The 19,980-nt window shown below is 41.5% G+C and overlaps 1 protein-coding gene across 1 annotated transcript in view; it reads right to left on the bottom strand.

Annotated features, from left to right (window-relative positions):
- LOC126870710 (DE-cadherin) overlaps nt 1–19,611 on the bottom strand; it is a 92,277-nt gene extending 72,666 nt beyond the window's left edge. Inside the window, exon 1 of the mRNA XM_050628659.1 lies at nt 19,040–19,611. Within this exon, the coding sequence (XP_050484616.1) occupies nt 19,040–19,133 (94 nt within the window). The 5' untranslated portion in view covers nt 19,134–19,611. The remainder of the gene's footprint in view (nt 1–19,039) is intronic.
- Between the last annotated feature and the right edge of the window lie 369 nt (nt 19,612–19,980).

The following is a 19,980-nucleotide window of genomic DNA, read 5'->3' on the forward strand; positions in this document are numbered from 1 at the left end:
ATTAAATCCTCCTGTCGTGCACGCGTGTTCTTTCGTAGCCGAGCGAAGGGCGCCTCATCGACGGAGGTTCGCATCTTGAGATTGTCGGCTGTTATCTCGTCCGAGTTGGTTTTTTAAACGTCGTAGGAGAGCAAGCAGCCGAGAATGAGAAACGCGCCATTCAGAAGCTTCGTCGGTCGACATGGTAAATTGGAGAACGCGGAGAAACGACCATCCTACCGGCTATGGCTTTTTCGAAATTCATCTTGGCATTTATCATCGTTCGCGACATCCTTCTAAATATCGACGAACTTATGCAAGTAGGCGATCTGTTTGATAATGAAATTAAACGCAGTTGGTGGCTTCCGACAGGTCGACGATCTGCCACGTTTTAACGCGGAGGTTTTTTAACTTTGACACGTAAACCGATCCTCTTCTCAATGTACTGTCATATTTGCAAAAATCACGCATTCGGAAGCTAGACTCGCTGCGTTTTCCATTTTCAGCCGAGTTTCTCGTTCGCAACTGCAAATAGCTACCTTCGTGCATCGAGCTGTCAAGCACATAACTGGACCAAGTCAGAAAGAAAGAGAGAGAGAGAGAGAGAGAGAGAGAGCAATGCGATTTGAGCGTAGAAAAACGTGTTAAAAAGTGTGAGACAAAATACTGAATTCTCGCGGGACGGTTCGTTAGAGGTGCGAGCCACGTCTACGTTCTAAACACGCGGTACGTGTTAGCACGTACGGACGGAAACATTTGGAGAAACGAAACACGACGATACCGGTGCGAGTTTGTACGCCTTTGCTTGCAAAGAAACAACCGTTCCACGCCAGAACTGAGAGCGGCGAAAAAAGGCGCCGATATTACGACCAAACGTGTATTTCTTTTTCTGCAAGGCGTTTTCATTTGTCCTTCGACTCTGCGCGCATAAACTCGCGCGATAATTTCCCAGTTTATCCGGAGTCAAACAACGTTATTCGTTGTTGCAAACTTCGACCGGAGGCCCTCTTATCGGTGACATCAAAATACGATCGATTATTTGTTCGACGTGCGTCATTCGCGGGCCAATGCGAACTGATCGCGTAAATAGAGAAGAAACTATATTTCGATACGCGCGTCGATGAGATATCATCGATACGATAGTACACACCGTTGTAAATTATAATTTACATTTGATTAATTTACGCAAATTTGTACGTTCTTATCGGAACTTCTTATTTCGTCGTATTTTCATTTCGAGCCGCTTGCTTCGACCGTGATCTTGGCTTTCTCTTCGAAGGAATAATCTTCCCTTATTTTCAAAGAATTCTTTCAGATAGAAAAGCAAAATCAATTGGCTAACGATAAGCCGCCTGTGATAAGTTCGTATAGAGGTAAACGAATGTCGACTAAGTTTAATCCATTGCGTTCTAGTACAACCGGATTTCGCCACTTTTGTTTCTTTGATTCTCGCAGTACAGAGCGTAGAATCTGGCGACTGGTTTAATTAGAGACCCACGGCAAAAAATAGATATCATGTTCTTTGTGTATTTGATATTTTACGCGACTACCTACATCCGCTGTACGCGTATTATATTATGTTAATAATAGAAGGAAATACATAAGTAAAATGAATGCAACGAAAGAAACATTCGTCTACGGTACCGTCCGAGTCAAATTTCCATTCGTGTTATCTAATCTTTGAACGGTGACACTATTTATATCGATTATAGATCTTCAATTAGCGTACAGTGTTACGAGCATTGCCGTAATCGATAAGAAATTAAATTGGAAAATAGAGTTGCAAATCGTCGAAGAATGCCACTCGAAACAAATAAACCAATCCAGATAAACGAAATAAACCGAAAGAATCGTTATATCGTGTTATATTCGTATTTGTTTCGTTGTCCCTATTATACAAAACAGTTTATTTATGTGGAAACTGCACATATCGCAAATATGAATGAAAATAGAATCGAATGCAAAGAGAATTTCGTTTCTCGCGTTACGCGTATGCTTCTTTTTCAAAGAAGTAAAGCGATACTGCTTCAAACAGTGCAGTTTTAACAGGTTTCAAATAACCCTATCGTAGAAACACGAAGCTCGAAGACTCTTATCGGTATTGTCGCGTGAGAGCAAATTGAAGTAGCTTCGACTCGAAAGAAATTTAGTGCCACACCATTGTTAGTGGAGACGACAACAAAAGAGGCGGCAAGAACCGTAAAACCGGGAAATTTACGTTCGATCGAGGGGAACAAACGGCTGTGATTCTTGAAAAAACGTTTCCAACACCTGTTAACGGTCGCTATGACGAACAGTCGCAGCGATACGATATCAAGGGAAATTCGACGATTTTAACAGCTTGCTGTTTTCTTCGTTGCCTTTATCCTTCGTTGCGATTGTAACGCGCGACAAAAGGCGAGTTAACGCAATCTGTCGCTAAGAAACCACGTTGTTCGATATATTGGCTTGGCGACTAAGTGACTGCGCATCTTGTTATTAGGTGGTAATGACAAAATCCGCAATCGTTTAGTTGCCAACCCGATACGTACACGCACGGCGGACTGAGAATTATCCGTTAGCATTTATAACGATAGAGATGAAAATTTGAAAAACATCGGTATGTCGCGCGTTCGCTAGTTACGATCCTCTACATTATCCGTTTAATTTGATAACGAAGCAAGTTACAATTTTCTTACGTCCGTTTCTTTCTTTTTAATTCCACGCGAAATACGATGCAATTTTTTTTTTTACGACTAGAAGAAGCAAAACGCCGATTCTCTCTTTCTTCTTCGTCTTTACCTTCGCTTTCCTTTTTTCCCCGAAGCATTAATATCATAATAACCGGACGTTTCGAACGTTTCATATCCAGGAATCTCGTAAATTTCATATCCGGAATTAACAAAACGTTATTGTTGTTACGCTTTAGCAGGAAAATTTAATATGCTTGGAAAGCTTGCGAAGCAAAGAGGCGAAACGTAAATACGTAATATCGTGCATTAACAATCAATACCCGCTTGACGTTAGTGCCGCGTCCCTAATCGTTCAACTATTAATATTCACCGTCTTCCATAAACGGGCCCCCTTTCCTTGTCAACGGTTTTTTCAAAGAAATCGTAGATACGCTCGTGAAATAACGTCCGATGACGCGTACGATGGCGCCACAGCCACAGAGCCGGAGCGAGTAACGACGACGGCGATCTCAAACGCATCGATGAATCGCTCTTGCCTTCCTGGATTAGTCATCGTGTAATCGAGAGGGCCTTTGATCGGGGACAGGAAATTCGTTCGCCTCGACTGTCAGAAGAAACGAGCTCGAAAAGCACGGCGCTCGCCTCGTCCACTTCCCCTCGTTGCCTTCGCCGCGTCTTACACAAACGTCTCTTCTCTTCTTCGGTGTAGAGTGTGTGTTGTGCTGTGAGTATCATGCTACAGCGCTTTAATCGCCTTTTCTTTCCTACCACTCGCTTTGAATAAACGAACGATGGGGGTAGAATAATAGCCTCGAAGATGTACAGGGAAAGCATGCGAGTCGAAGAAACGTTGCTAAGGCGCTGGGCCGATAGTGGTGGTGGTGGTGGTACACTGTATCGAAGGAAACGCGCGAATCCATTACACTTTGACATTTCGAGAAATGTCTGTAGCGAGTAATCGATATAAAGATTCGTATGCAGTGGCACTGCGAACTTTATCTTTGTTATATATTTATGTACTTGCTTTATATACATATTTATGCACTCGCAGTTCGCAGTCTTCGAAGGATCGTTGTCAAGTTGTTGGCTAGACACGGAGGAGCGACGATCGCGCCAACGTAAATTTGTCCACCGTTGTTTCGTATAAAATAATTATAGTGAGTTCGTGCTCGCCATCTATACGCAGATGCGTTAGTTACAAGAAATAGTAACTAGAAGATAGTTCTAGATACAATCGATAGATTTAATCGATAGGTTTAAGATGTTCTTTTGTTTTTATCCCTAGTCCATGTAAGAACGCGCAATAAAGGTATTTTCGGTTGAGAACGGCGTGATAGATTTATCGAAAGAATAAATTAATAGCTATTGCGATCCAACCTCTGAATAAAGAAATGAAAACGGTATTCGTGATGCTTAAAAATGAATTCGCATTTAATTGCACGCTGCGATACGCACGAATATTTTGATATATAAGCCGACACGTGTTATTAAAAACATAAACCATTCTCGGACAGTTATTGTACAGAAGGAAAGTGTATCGTAGCATATTGCGTTACACGGTAGAACCTGTACAAAGCTAGATTGAACGGTGTAATCAGGCAAAAGTAGTAGCTAAGAACCTGTACAAAATTATTAGCCCACGCGAAGCTCGTACGAACGTCCTAACATTCTGCCAACAATTCGACTAAAATCGAATATAAACACTAGCCCGAGGAAAAGGTTGCTGCGAGCTATTTCAATCTTATTGTACAAAAATACGAGACGCGAAAGTTGATCTACGACGGACGGTTTATTTCAATTGTTCGCGGTAACGAACGTATTTATTTTGCTGGAGCGCTAGATTTCCACTTGCTCGAGGGGAAAACGCCATTATCATAGGGTCACGGGATGGGAAAGCAAGGCAAGAAACGTGTAAATGTCGATTCGTCAAACGCGAGAATAAAAGCAAAAGGGGAAACGAAGGGAAGAAAGAAGGAAGGAAGGAAGGTCGATATCGTGCCTCCTTCTTTATCTTCCTCTCGCTCGTTTTCGCACGTACGAAACACAACGGACAAACGCGTGCACGAAGATTGCGCGTCCAAAGCGAGTCGCATTCTACGGTAACCGCATACCCTGCACAACCGGCTTTTTCATCATCGTCTCCTTCTTTTCTTCTCCTCCCTGCACGCGACACTTAGTCTCCGCGCGATACGAACGTGCGCTCTCGTACACAACCGTACGATCCTCTCCACTGTTGCCAATACAGAGGCTCGGTCCGTTCTCAACGAACGTCTTTCGTCTTTCGAATAAGCATAGAAAGGTTTGTGAACGAAGCAGCCACTGACGCGAAACGCGTGAAAACGGAGCACCGGTGACGTCGAGCCGAGGCAAATCGAGACGGCGAATAAGTGGCGATTTCTATTTGTATAGAGGCACCGAGCGAACTCTGGAAGCGCACGAACGAAACGAAAGCAAAGGAAACTAAATAGGAATAGCCAAGGCAATAGAGAGGAACGCAAAAACGGAAGTACAAAACGTAATCGTAGTATAAAGTTATTAAAGATTTATACAATTTAACCCGCCGCAGGCATTATGATTTTTCACTAACGCGGCCTGCGTAACGGCTCTTTCATTCCGTGACCTGATTTCTTATTGTTCTGGCCTTTAAAACAATCTCAAGCAATTCTGTGCCTACGAGCAATTCTAGTCCCTAATTTACTATTGAAACGATACTTTAGCTAAATGTTTAAACGGAAAATGGGAAGCTGTCCGAACGCGCACAGTCTCGTAGTAAGCAAATATTAAAAATGGCGACCTTGCTCGTAGGAATGCGACTATTCGGAAAAATATGAAGCAATTTGTACAAAATCTACTTCTGTTTAATTATATCTTCGAGTGGATTATTTATCATCGGAAAATTAGACAGCATTTTGAAAGATAGAATGGAAGCTAGTTTACGAGAATTAACTCGAAACATCGTAGAGAGTAATTTATTAAAATTGTAAGAAAGTTGCGTGATATAACGAGTATTTACAGAGCAGGATTTTTGTAACAGCGTCGCTTACCAAGTAAATCGGGTTGGCAAATTCGGAACAAAATTGAACCGAGTAAACAGTATTGGAGCAGACGAGCCTTGTAGGCGTTAGCTTTTTTTATCCGCGGCAACCGCAGTGTCAGACACCTTCGTTTCGGTGAAATTAAACAATGAAAATTTCGCCCGGAACTCGGCGAGCCATTGTGCCGGCGCGGGGTTAAATAATACAGCTGGTGTACCTAGGTATATACAGGTTGCGTCAAAAAGATTAGGTCGATCTTCAAGAGCAAGTAACAGTCGTGCTCGCGTGGAACGTGTATGCGAAGTAGCGAATTAATCGCGCGATACTCTGACACAAACTCTGTTAAATTCTGGCTGGTTTTTAAAAAATACGTAATAATAGAATATTTGTATATTTATTGATTTATTACTTTCTTACAGAAGCAATTCCATGTGATATGTGGTAGATTTCTGGTACTATTAATCCATCTGGGATCCTTAAATGAGGGTTGACTCATTTATAAAATTGTATTTAGCATCTAGCGATCGATGCGGAATTTTCCTGATATCGTCGTATCGAAGGATACGCGGTAAAAATTTTAAAAAAGTTGTAGAAAACGAGGAAACTGGTTAATTGGGCTCCGATAAACAGATTGCAGGATCCTTTTACACTTTGACATGTACCAGTGGTCTTCGCTGGTATTGGTATAAGTAGCCTTGATGCAAAGTTATTCTCAGTTTGAGTACATAAAAAACGAAATAAAATTCACTACATCATCGCGGAGAAAGATATAACGCGAAGTAGGAATTTTAAAATAAAATTGTAAGACCAGTCAATTTCGACCGGTGTGGTAGTTGCAGCGTGGAAGGAGCTTGCGCCGATACCCCGGTAACAACGTCTATGCTCTAAAAATCTGGATCGATCAGCCAATTCACAAGTAATATCGCTCGTATTCGTTGTATGGTATGTAGCTACATAGAACCACGTGAAATATTGACAGGATCGTCTCACGCGAGCTCTATCGAATCGTTCGCGAAGAGCCTAGCTGGAAGAAGTGGCCCGATACCGGCGGCAACGTTGCCCGTTCACCGCGACCGCGTTACCTTACATTTCCAGTTGCGTCGTTCTCTGTTCTTTGCCTTAGCAGAATACTACTACGCTACCCACTCTCTGTCTGCTCGCGTACTACGGCGAGCTCTACGTCACGAGTTGACCTTCCGCTTACTTTCGAACGCCGAGATCTTAGCAACGGTATCGAGAAATGGGAAATGCGACGAGGCAACAGCAGACAGATTTTTGCTGGAGACCGCGGAGCAAAGAGCCTCGAAAGAAGAAAGAAAGGGAGGTGGAAAAAGGGTAGAAAAGTTGGGAACTGGCAAGAGGAAGACTGGTAAGAGCGTAAAGACGTGGGAATTGTGCAAGGCAAGCGATATTCGTGGTTAGGCGTCGAGTAAGACGAGAGCTTCGAGTAGGCGTCATCGAATACTCCTACGACGGCGAATCGTTACGTTCTAACCGGGTGCAACGTTCTCGATGTTGAGTATCGGTCGCAAACTTTCCTACCGATCTTACGTACGACATTTCGTTTCGTTTATCTCGCACGCGGGACAAAGTCCCGTCAAAGTACAATAAGATCACAAGTGGCTGGTCGGTGAGCCAATAGATCTCGAGTCAACAGTCTCATCGACATCGCTCGAGTATTCGAGCGCTCGCCGTACAACACATTTTTACGAATATACCGTGTCCGCTGATTCTCGCGGTCACGAAACGCGATTATCATAATTAGACTGCCGATTTTTACGCGATCTATGAATATTTTTCCATAATATGGAAAAATATGTAAAACATCGAAATATAATACACGTTGTGTATCATTTTGACTCGGTTAACGCCATACTCGTTAATTAGATTCCATCTTATAAATCTACATTCAGGGAACTATGGATACGCGCAAATATCCAGCCATGATTATTACTTAATTTATACCGACAACGTAATGGAGACAGAACTTCCCATTTTTATTAATCCGGACAATTACCGCGCAGAAGTTTGGACCCGGGTAAAGTTTCTGCGACGCGGTGACCAGCGAACGGGTCGCAGCCGCTATTTTTCATTTCCAGGCGTCGCAGTTCTAAAACCGATTAATCGTATTATAATCGAAAAGCAAGGGGCAGGAGAAATTACCCGTTCGTTTGCCGTGGACCGCGAAATTACGAGATACAGGAGATCGTACGATATTAATAGGTGCACAAAGCACTCTCCAGCAAATCTGCGGCTGGTTTCGTTTAAAAAGTTTCTTTTCTCGTTGCAACTTTTTAATTTCTAGTTACCGAACTCTTGCTGGCTGGCTGTGCTCTGCAAACCAGCAACTCGTTGCCACGAATAACTGCCGCACAGCTAATAAGCTACATAATAAGACGCCGGTAAACACGCGCGGGCGTCCGCCTTTTTGATCCAATAAATTACCGTCAACTGGAATTTGGTTTTCCTACTCATTAAACGCGAGATACGCGAAATACGTGGGTCATGTAATATATTCCGGGGAAACTAGCCTGATCCAAGCGCCAAGAGGTCAGCTAAGCACACCGAGTAATGGATCTACTAATTGTAAGGAGAGCCTGATGCACCGAGCTGGCGAGACACGACACGGAAAACGTTAGGCAGAATTACGATGCTTGACACGTTCGGTAGCCGTGTATTCCATCGTTGGTATGCGTTCAATTTCTAGCCTCTCTATTATTCGGCTGTTTCAAAACTTCCAACCATTTTTCACATTTTTATGTCCTGTATGTGAGAAATTGTTCGTCCTATCGTACACCGTACGAAGACCAAAGGGGAAAAACAACGATAACTATTTTTTTTTTTTTTTTTTTGTTGTTGATTTCCAATTTCGATATTATCCGATAGAAGAGGGTATTTTAAAACATAGTTATATAGTTGGGAAGAAGGATTCTTAAGTCCGATAGAAGTAGCAGGATAAATCTACGAAATTTGATAACAAGCCAATGGTAGGATAGTGTGCGCGTAGATACGAAGAATGAAAATCAAATAAAACGATAGAAACCGGTGATGCCAGATTTTCAAAGCGTTTCTCTGTAAAACGCGAGAAAGCTGATTTAACGCGATCTTCGTACGAAGATCCACAAAAACGTGATACGTAAATACATTTCTGATTCGCTGATCTAGCAATCTTAACATAAGCTATTAAAAAAGAAAAAGGACACATCGTTGGCCGATCGATAAACATCTCGTAAGACTCGTCGATATTTTCATTCGTTATTCTAATAGCTAACCGACGCGAAACTAAAAGGAAAACGACGTATAATTGGATAATCGCGTTATTTAAATCCACGCGGAGATTTGATCGATAAATCGTTCTATAACAGAGTACACCTTAGACGTTGTATTTTGTAGAAATATCAGGTAGAACGATTTCAAACGATGGAAATTGTCGCGGTGTTTCTTTTAAACAGATTGCCAATTAATTCGGATCTTCGGAAAATGAAGAAAATCTACGTGGAACTGGCGCTGTATAGTTTAAATCCGCATTGCTCAAAGGCCGGCTGTACTCCGTTGCTGGTACACGCGGTTGCTTTCAAGAAAGATTAAGAAAAAGGAGCGACGTTACGACGATGTAACCGCTTTTGAAGCGTAACTTGTTGCGGGGTAATTGCACGCAAGAGTAATAGCATCGCGTCAGAATAACGCGAGCATTTGCGAAATAGCAGCTTCGTGATCTTAGTCGAAACGAGCTAATCCCATTTACGTTCTCCCAGACGAATTTCTGGAACGCGCGTCCGGAATAAAAGAGACGCGCTACGAAAACGCCGAAGACGGGCGTCGCGTCATTGCCAAGTATTCGTTTTACGAGTTTCTACGACCGGTCCATCGTAACCTTTTCTTCGAACTCAATCGAACGGAAATTCCCTGCAGTACGAACCGACGTAAGACTCAACTTGGTCAGGATTTCCGCAACTATTTCTTTCTTAAAATAATAATGTTACAGAAAGAGAGGTAAACGTTTCATTGTGGAACAATCGTAGATTTAAAGAACTTGGTTCTAATTAAATGTGAACTTTTGTCTTCTGATTTCGGGTTACAGAGTCGATTACCGAACAACCTGGATTTAACGCTAGAACTACCGATAGTTGACACCAAGCTATTTCTACCAAATGTCGAAATGGCTGGTTTTTCAAAAATACGTAATAATAGAATATTTGTATATTTATTGATTTATTACTTTCTTACAGAATTCCATGTTACGTGGTAGATTTCGGGTATTATTCATCCATCTGGGACCCTTAAACGAGGGTCGACACGTTTATAAAATTGTATTTAGCATCTAGCGATCGATCCGGAATTTTCCTGATAACTGATATCGTCGTATCGAACGATACGCGGTAAAAATGTGAAAAACGCGTGGCAAGTTGTAGAAAACGAGGAAACTGGTTAATTGGCCTTCGATAAACAGATTGCAGGATCCTTTTACACTTTGACAAGTACCACTCGTCTTCACTGGTATTGGTGTAAGTCTGGTATTGGTATAAGCCTTGATACAAAATTATTTTCAGTTTGAATACATAAAAAACGAAATAAAATTCATTATATTATTCTTTTAGTTATCGTGTCTTTCTGCAAAAGTCATTACATCATTGCGGAAAAAATATAACACGAAGTAGGAATTTTAAAATAAGATTGTAAAACCAGTCGATTTGACTGGTGTGATAGTTGTAGTGTTAAATAACGAGAATCACGTTTTACGTGGATTTCTTTTTCAAATGTCGATTATCCGTTAGAATAGTTAATAAAGATATCGACGCGCAACAAGTTCTACGAGCTGATTATCGCTCGGTTTCGCGTAGTTGTCGATGAAACTTCGCCAGGGAAGAGACAATTTGTAGAGACGTGTACTGGAAGATTAGCTCGGAAGATGGATCGGTTAGAATATCCTCGATGACAATGGAAGCAGAATGTCTCCGTGGCGGCGAACAATCCAAGAGCGTAACGTTGGTTAAATACCAACAGCAAAATTGTATCATCTGGTTATCAAACGTTCAACGAACAAACATACGAGAAAGGCGAAGAAATTTCAATAAAGCAAACTGCGAACCATTTCCCGAGAATAACAGCAACGCGGACAGATGTTAAATTCGTTTTAAAGCAAACCGTTTCAGCGAGTTTTCCGTTCAAACGTGTTCCTATTTCACTGAAACTTACTTAACGTTTTATCGCTATCGTTGACAGTTATCTCGAGGCTCGACAACGATTATCCAACTAAATCTCGATATAATATCACGTATCGAAATTAATTACTCGCTATTTGCGACGTTAAATGCGTATTCTCCGGTTTGTCGGTCGAAAAGAGAAAGCAACGAAAAGAAATAATCTCTGATAGCCGCGCATCGATTGTGGCCGCAATCTCCTCTTTTCTCGTTGTTTCCTCTGGGGAAAAAGGAACGACGAGAAAAATCAAACGAACGAAGAATACTGTATGCTTTGACGAGGCAACGGCTCAGGACGATCGATCGTTAGACGGGAAATGGGAAATGGGAAACGGGACACGCGCTCCGAAAATCTACACGCGAATCACATCGCTTGCACGCGCGTGTCACGAATCACGCTCATCATAAACGACTGTCAGTCGACGCCGAACGATTTTCAAATGCAAATGTATTTCGCTCGGAATGGACGTCATCGTCGCGTTCGAGCGGTCGTTTCTGACGGACGGCAGCCAGCCAGTACAGTTCTAAACATGATAGCCTCCACCTCTAAATTCAGCCAATTAGAACGGATTCGGCGATAATAATACGGGTGACACGAATTAATGCCGGCCGTGCATCGAAACAGCGTGATCTTCGCGTGTCTGCTCCTCTTGTTTACGATTTTTCCTGTCTTCCCTTTCTTCTGCCTCTTCTCCTTCTGTCAAAGCCGACCGAAATAGTCTAACGAGGAATCAACTATATCGGTGGAACTCCATTTGTAGGAATGAAAATTTAGTTCGCGTCCAATTCGATGAATCGCCGCCAATTGAATCTGCTAATCTGAATGCGAATGACTATTAAACATAGCGAGGCTAAATTCGTGGTACGAGCGAGACGAGCAGCGAATCAACTAAAACGTAGCGTAGCCGAAAACCAGACGAGAGTCTGGAACAATAAAATCGCGTCGAGTCGTTTCGTGTTCGAGAAAATCGAGTTTGAGAACTCGTCAAGTAAAGGCGCATTTGCCCGATTCCACGGACTCCTGCTAATTGAATCAGCTAATCTGAATGTGAATTGCTATTATACGAGTACATCGCGGGCATAAATCGGCGGCATCGGCTAGGTCAGGATGATTCCATGAGTCAAAATGCCACGGAGAAGCAAGAACAACGAAATTGCGTTAGAGGCTGCATATTGGAAAAAATCGAGATTGGAAACCTAATCTAGACAAAAGTAGATAATCGAGAGGAGGTTATTCCACGCGCGAAACCAAATTGGAAATGTAAAGTAAGAGTTGCGCGATCGTTTGGAGGGCGTGAGATCGAAGCGCGTTTAATTAACGCTATCACGTGGTTAATTTATAGCATGTTCGAAAGAATGATTGACTCGCAGTTAGTTTTACGTCGATTTTTGATTTACTCGAATTATTGGAAAACGTAGCTGCCTTCTTATCGCAACAAACCGTTCAATTTTTATTATACGAACTTCGAGTATACGAACTGTTTGCTCCGAATGGCTTTGGACAAATAAAGTTTCACCGTCCAAACGATATTACGCGAATTGGAATAAGAACATGTACGCGTTCGTCCTTTGGCTACGACCAGGTCAAGAGAACCAAAGTGGCGCAACGCGGCTCCCAAACGTGTGATTTTCTTCTACACTTCCAGATCAACGCTCGAACGATGCAGACATTCGAGAGAAAGTACGAAGAGTGACGAAGCGCGGCACGATGAAATAGGACGAAACTTTTTTTCCCAGAAAGTATGTATGTATATAGTTGGAATTTGGATTACCGTTGCTCGTCTTATTGTCTCTTTAATTCTTCGTACTTACGAGCATCGATTTATCGAGCAAGCGTAACTAGACAAACAACACCGATACCTTTTTACGCCATTTTTTTTTTTTTTTTAACGATGATAAGCTGAGATAGCGTTGGCGAGTATCGAGAAAGCTATACAACACAGGGTGTCTCGTAACGTTACGGCCAATATTTCAAAGACCGATTCAGTATAAAAAAAGGATTCGCGTTTGACTTTGTTTTAGGAAACATAACAAAATTTTGCGTTCTGTTATCCCGTATCCGATTACCGATGTTTATGAAAATTTCTGTTTCTATGCCCATCGCTAAAGTAAAAAAGGAAAAAGAATAGAACGTAGATAAAAATCGTTCGTCCCTTGAATCTAACTATTACGAGTATTTTATTTTCGACATTTCCTATATTCCTGCGTATTACCTACATTCCGTATAACCAAATTTTCCATAAATACATAAACATTCGCGCATCGCTGTTTACACTCCAATCATTGTTGATTACTCTTTCCGATATCTCCTGATATTTCTGAAATTTGTTGAAATACTTGTTCGATTTTGTATCGAAGTATTTTAACATTTCCGATAGAAATTGCGTACACGTACACAACGCAGTTCAAAATATCCCCGGCAAATAAAAATCCAATAAATTGAAATCGAATGAGAGTTGAGCTCATGCGGCTGGATCATATACTTATTACGATACAAAATCCACCGCATATCACGAAACAAAGCAGGACGTATGCCGTTATGAAATTTTTCATTCTTTTTTGCATGTCGAATCAAGTCTTGGAAATGACATCGCACGTTACCAGACACCCTGTATACGACGGTTCCATTTTATCACAGATCACTATCAATATTTGTAGCTTATCACTATCGAGGGACCACTGACGATAGGCTGCGATCATTCCTCGCGACTGTATCATCGAACGATTGTAGATCGATCGCAGCGGTGACTAGGCTGCGATTAAGAAATTTTTCGATTGGAAATACGCGCCAAGAAATAGTCTCTTCGATCTCATCTTGCTTCTTATGTTCTCCATAGTCGCAAAATCGGTTTTACGTTGATTTTTAAGTTTCCAGAATAGAAATCTAGTCGTATAGTACGCGCAATAATTAGACGCTTTATAAACGAAAACATAGACGAGTCCTTGATCGAAATCTTTAAAAAAGTCTTAAAAAAAAATTTATTTGCAGCTTATGTTACGGTAGCTGTCTTCGGAGAGCAATTTCCGAAAAATAGAGAATCTAGAGTTTTTACGAATACTACTGTATATGCGTGTACATGCTGTACACGAGATATAGTACACATTGGACTATGCCGAAGTTCCATATAACTTTTTCCTACGAACATTTTATAAGTATATTTGATACGAACATTTTATACACATATTTGGTTATATATTTTATAGCCACGTAATTTATACGCAAATACGCTATTATATATACTATAACAATATTTGGTGGATTGCAGAAATGAAAAATTTAAGGTTTCGCGATTCCATGAAACTGGAACTCTTGTTCTATGTACACAGCGAGACAACGTACGCTCTGTACCTCCATTTTCAAGAAAATGCAGTACCAACACGTTTAGGTAAGAATTGGCCTGGTACGCGCCTACGATCAACTTTCTGCCTTATTCTGATCGGAAACGAAACATCTCTCGTGAACAAATTTTATCGTACATTTTCCACGTGTCTCCGCGCGTACGATAATCTCCTTTGATACCTTATAATCTGAATCGTCGGTGCGAAGGAATTGGAGATTCGCTAAAAAATTTAGTGGGCGATCGCTAAAGCTCGGTGGTTCCCTGTACAAGCTGTACACCTACGAGAAACGGCCGGCGACCCCGACGCACCGCTCTTTGTCCTCTCGATTCTCTCCTCTTTGCTTGCTGTCCTCGCTCCCTTTCTTTCCTTCCTTCCAACCGTGATCCTGCGTCCTTCTTCCTCCCCCCATGCTCCTCGTTTCTCTCTACATCTTTATTGTTCCTCGTGTACCATGGAACAGCCGGTCCTTTCTTCGCCGATCACGTTGCTCCTTGCAAGTTATTTCCTTTTACCCTGCATCCTTAGCCATTCATTTGCCGTTCAAATATATTATTTTCAGTCAAAAACCTATCCTTCTTAATTTACCAACTAAAAATAAAATTGTTGTTTGGCGCTATTAGTCCGCACAGGTGCGTCTTTACGCTGCTGTTCGCGAACAATTTTTTTTGCCCGTTTATTAATTGTTTGCTTACTGTTCCCCGGCAATTGACCATGTTGTACATGTTCGTGAACATGGTTCAAATAGCTACGAACACTATTATCTAGATATCTCTAGTGCTCACGGTAACATGTTGAGTCATTGAGCGCGGATGACTATATGGTAGTGTCATAGCCCGGTTGATCCCGGAGACGGGTGACGCCACGTTGGCGTCATCTGCAGTCAACGTTTTAACAGTTAACACGTTACAGGCAGAGTAGTTGCTCGAGTAATTTCCATCAGTGACTGGTCCTTTTTTCAGTAATCGACGACAAATGATTTTTTCTGGGACACCAGTATGGACTCAGCGGTCATTTTAAAGTATCGAGAGAAAGGAATCTCGGTCATACTGGATGACCAGTGACAAAATTTGGCTCCCCAACCAATGCGTCGAGGATGAACGAATCTCAGAAGATTCGAATCTAATCGACTGAACTCGCTGAACCGACTACTACCGAGAGTTACATTCGAATCGCGTGATTCTTTGCCTATTTACATTGCTAAATCTACTTTATCCCCCGACCATTCCCTTCCCTTCTTTGGCAGAGTTTCTTCAGAAAATCGCCAATTTTCTCAAGCTAAAATGCTTCTTATTCTCCTTCGTACAAACGTCACACGATGATTTTCAACGCAAAGGTACGAACACAGAGCGACGTACATATGCAAAACACAGGCGAACCCGTTTCGTCAGTTAGATAGGCACGTAAAGGTCCGATAGTCGAAGGCGGGATTTTCATTACGTAATCTCAACCTAGTTTAAAAGCGCTTCTATGACAGAACAAAATAAGGAAACTACGTTCTTTAAAGTACTCGTTTTTACGCAGACTTCCTTCGGGCGAACAGAGGCTCGAACGAAACGGAACTCGATAGAAGCTAGCGTAGTACAAATTCCGAATGTAATATTTATGTACGTTTTCCAATTTAAATCCCGCGCCGTTTCGAACTCACTTCGATACAATCGCAATCAAAACGATACTAAGTCGGAATTGAAGCATCGTACGGACAAATCAATGAAAATAGATAGTAAAATAAAAGGGAATTTATAAATAACGCTTAGATCTTTCATTATGAAGAGAGTATACGTAATAAGTAAGTATATTTATATATATAAGCTTTTAGAAATATAGAACAATCATTTAGTAAAAGCACTTGAATAAATTCTATTATATTTCATCAATTAAGCAATTATATAGAAGGGGGTCAATTATCAAAACGCCGAGTGACAAGACAATTGATTGATGGAAAATTTGGGGACAATCGCTCGTAAGAAAGGTGGAGAAATAAGAATAGAAACTGAAATAAAGCGTTACGTTTTTTATTCTATTTAATATTGATTTTTATAAGATAGGCCAAAATAAATTGTCTGTCAGATAAAAACATTGTTATTCGATTATTCGGACGTAGCTCATATTTAGTTTGGACCTGACCCCAACCTAACCTCAAATATATAAATGTTTAGATATTTTTTATTAGCAAACACTGCTACGATCTATGTATAAAAATAGCATATTTTTAACAAAGCCACGTTCTACGAAATGTAATACATTACACATCAATCAATTCGCTGTAACGAATAGAAAAATCTTGGGAAAATAAACAATGAAAAATTCTAAAATTAACCAACATGTTTGTATCTAATTTCTATCTAATTTAATAGGAAAAAACGCTATTGATAATCAATTTTGGATTATTCGAAGTAATATTCATATTATATTTATTTTCAAATTCAAGCATTAAAGATATTAGAAAAAAATCGACTCGTCGAAAATTATCTCGTTCTACCTTTGTTGGCCAGAAATTGATCTAAATCGACTAAACTCCATTTCCCTTGTTTATTTTTATTGGATATAAAACTATTAGCGCGTTTCTTGATAATAACGAATGGAATCGATTATTATATCGAATTACGTAGGTATTTTAATATGAAGTACACACAGAAAAAAAGTGACAAATCCTTTTAGAAATATGTGGATTATACATTTACAAAGTTTCATAGTAAACCAGTGGCATAGTGTTACATCAATATTTTCGAAATGTTCGGGACAACGACGAAGATATATATTTAATACCAAAGTTGAATAAATGTAAAATTGAATGACACATATTGAATTTTAAACTGTAATTTATCATATTTTTCTCTTGCGATCTTCGTATGATATTTCATTGGCTAGAATGCAATCGATACATATCTATCCGTCATCGTTGAAAAATACGAATATTTTTATAATAAAATATTTTAATAACAATAATCTATCGCAGAATAATTTTGACATTTTCGTAATGTACGCATTAAAAGAATCGATTGCTATATAATATATATTGCTATAATTTATCGATATATAATATATTATATTTTGTGAAAACGTGCCTCTTCTACAAGCATAGCAAAGTGCTTTTAGTTCCTAGAGTAGCACAGCGAAAACTTAAAGCTAAAGAATAACAGGAAAAGTGAAAGCTGTACAGGTTGGTAGCATCGGTGGTTGGTATCGTTGGTAGCGTCAACGGTGTCGGTAATTCACGAATCAGTTTTTGTCGTTTGACATTTTGCATAATCCGAATCGACTTGTTTACTTCGGTTCACGGTCCACGACGGTGTTTGAGATTCTCGAACAACAAAGGCGGAAAAAAATGGACTGGTAGGGAAACAAGAGAGGAAGAAAAAAGAGAGAAGCCATACTGCGTGGCGCGCGCGACGACGTTGCTGTTACTGCTGCAGCTTAAGCTGCATTCTTTCGTGAGAAGGAAAAGAGCAGAAACGTTAGAGCGAGAAAGTGTGGGGGAGGAGAAGAAGAGGGTTGACAGACGGGGACAAGGAGATGGTGACGACAGGAGAGGAGAGGAGAGAGATGGAAGGGGCAGGGTAAGGAGGGAAAAATCCGAGGAATGTACCAAGAGAGCACTTTGAAATCGGTTGGCAGTGGTTTAAGATTACGCCGAGTAAGGTTCCTCGAAGGCCTCTCTCGAATCTCCTCCAACCGAATCCTTATGCGGCCAAGTCGGCGAAATGGAACGCGACCCTGATTGCCGCCGCGCAACCCGACGTCTCACGTTCAAACGAATCTAGCATCGATTAAACTTAATAAAAAGCTAACGTGTTTCTCTCGACCTGGCGATCAGCTTCTTTCAATGGACCTCGATAGAAAGAATTTGCGTTCCGTCTCATCTCCGCTTCCTCCCACTGCTACAATTAAATTCAATTATACCTCCCCACTCGTCTCATCGTCACACGCAATAACGTATCGACAGGAGATCGATTCGTCGAAAATCCTATTTCTTTGCTTATTGTGTTATTTCGATTTGTTAAACGATAGAGTTATAAATTTACGATCTTGTGATATGTGGATGTTGTTCATTGAAAAGAACGCAAGGTAGTAAAAGGAAAAAAAAAGAAGTTGAGGAAATATTGGAAGCTTCTCACGGGCAAAGGCGCACCCTTTCTATCAAAGTATCGCTACGAGTGTAACTTGGTTCCCTCAGTTTTCTCAGGGTACGCATTTCGTATCGGTCGACGCTATACCTTGCTACCCGATATCTCCAACCAAGAAAAACAGAACCTTGCTACTGGTTTTGCGTTACGAAAGTCGAAAGAAGACATGGTTCGAGCGTTCGATGCGAACCGACAACATCTTATCACGTTCCCAGACATTCCTTTCGTTAACTAAACCTGTCGGTGGATAAAACTGTACGAGAAGATTGATATCTAGATACATTCACCTGACTTGCCCTGAACATTTCGAAATTATTATATTAATCGAGTAGTCTCTATTGAAAGAAAACGAGAGATTGGGATAGAAAACGCATACCGATTCGTACGTTATTTCTAAGCGTCGAGAGGCCTCTCAGAGATATACTTATCTTATGAACGCGGCCTAAGGCCCCAGTTCCCCCCACCCTATTGCACGGCTGGCCTCGTCGACGGACTACGAATAACCGCGCATGCGCTGCAGGACAAAACGTTATAAACACACGCACCGTTCTCGTTTTCTCGACACATGCGAGTACTACACTCACAAACGCTCTTGCGTGTACACACACAAGCGTGTACGAGCACGCACGTATATACAGGTAGAAAAGCATCACGATAATAGTCTTTGAAAGACACGATCTACTCACCGAGAGCTCCATAAAGAAGCAGGAACGACAGCAAAAGATGCGGAGGCCTCGCCCAGGCCCGTATAACGTGCCTGCTAGCATGCTGTCGCGACATGTTTCCCTTTTCCTCTCTCGTTGGTCCTTTCCCTTGGCTTCCTGGCTGGATGTCCCGGCCGGAGCAACCACGCTGTCGCTCCTTTTTCGTCTTGTCTATCTCGTACGTTTATCACCAATACGAATACCTTTCCTTGATCGTTGAAAACTTTCAACGATCGCTAAAGTACATCACTACGGGTGCACATGGTTCTCATGATCCTTAGTTTCCTTTTCCCCCTCCTCCCTCTCTGCGTTTCTTCGCGTCACACGGTGAACAAAACACCCGTTACACACTGCACTCGAAGGAACAAACGATAAACCAAAAGACAACACCAGCGAACGCTACCCTCGGAAGACCGACGCCGCAGAAACGCGCCTACCCGACTGAACGACGAGGACGCGCGATTCGTTCGCGGTACCCTGTGCTTTCCAGCTTACTCGCTGCCTGCCTGCCTCCTGCCTGCCTGCCTGCTTGCTTGCTTGCTTCCTTGCCTGCTCGCCTGCCCCGAATACCGTCCCTACCATTCGCGCCCCTTCCCCACTTTAACAATTCCCCTCTCCCGTGTTTCCCTACCTCCCCGCTAGTCCGTAGTTCGTGCCGACTCGCCGCTGATCAAACCCCTCTCCTCCGACCCCGCATTACCAATCCCATCGCCAGCATACAAACAGACCTTCCCCCACCACTTGCTAACTACTTGTTGATCTTCCAGGAACGAATAGACGATTCGTCGAACCTCGTGCTTTTACTTTTTCTTATTTTTTGCTCCATTTCCATTTGTATACATAGATTTATTGAAAATGCGATTTAACGTAATACTCGTGACACGAAATGTAAGTATCTTGGGTATAGTAAAATGTTAGAAATT

Source organism: Bombus huntii, chromosome 10 (genome assembly GCF_024542735.1).
Source record: "Bombus huntii isolate Logan2020A chromosome 10, iyBomHunt1.1, whole genome shotgun sequence".
Classification (NCBI taxonomy): domain Eukaryota; kingdom Metazoa; phylum Arthropoda; class Insecta; order Hymenoptera; family Apidae; genus Bombus; species Bombus huntii.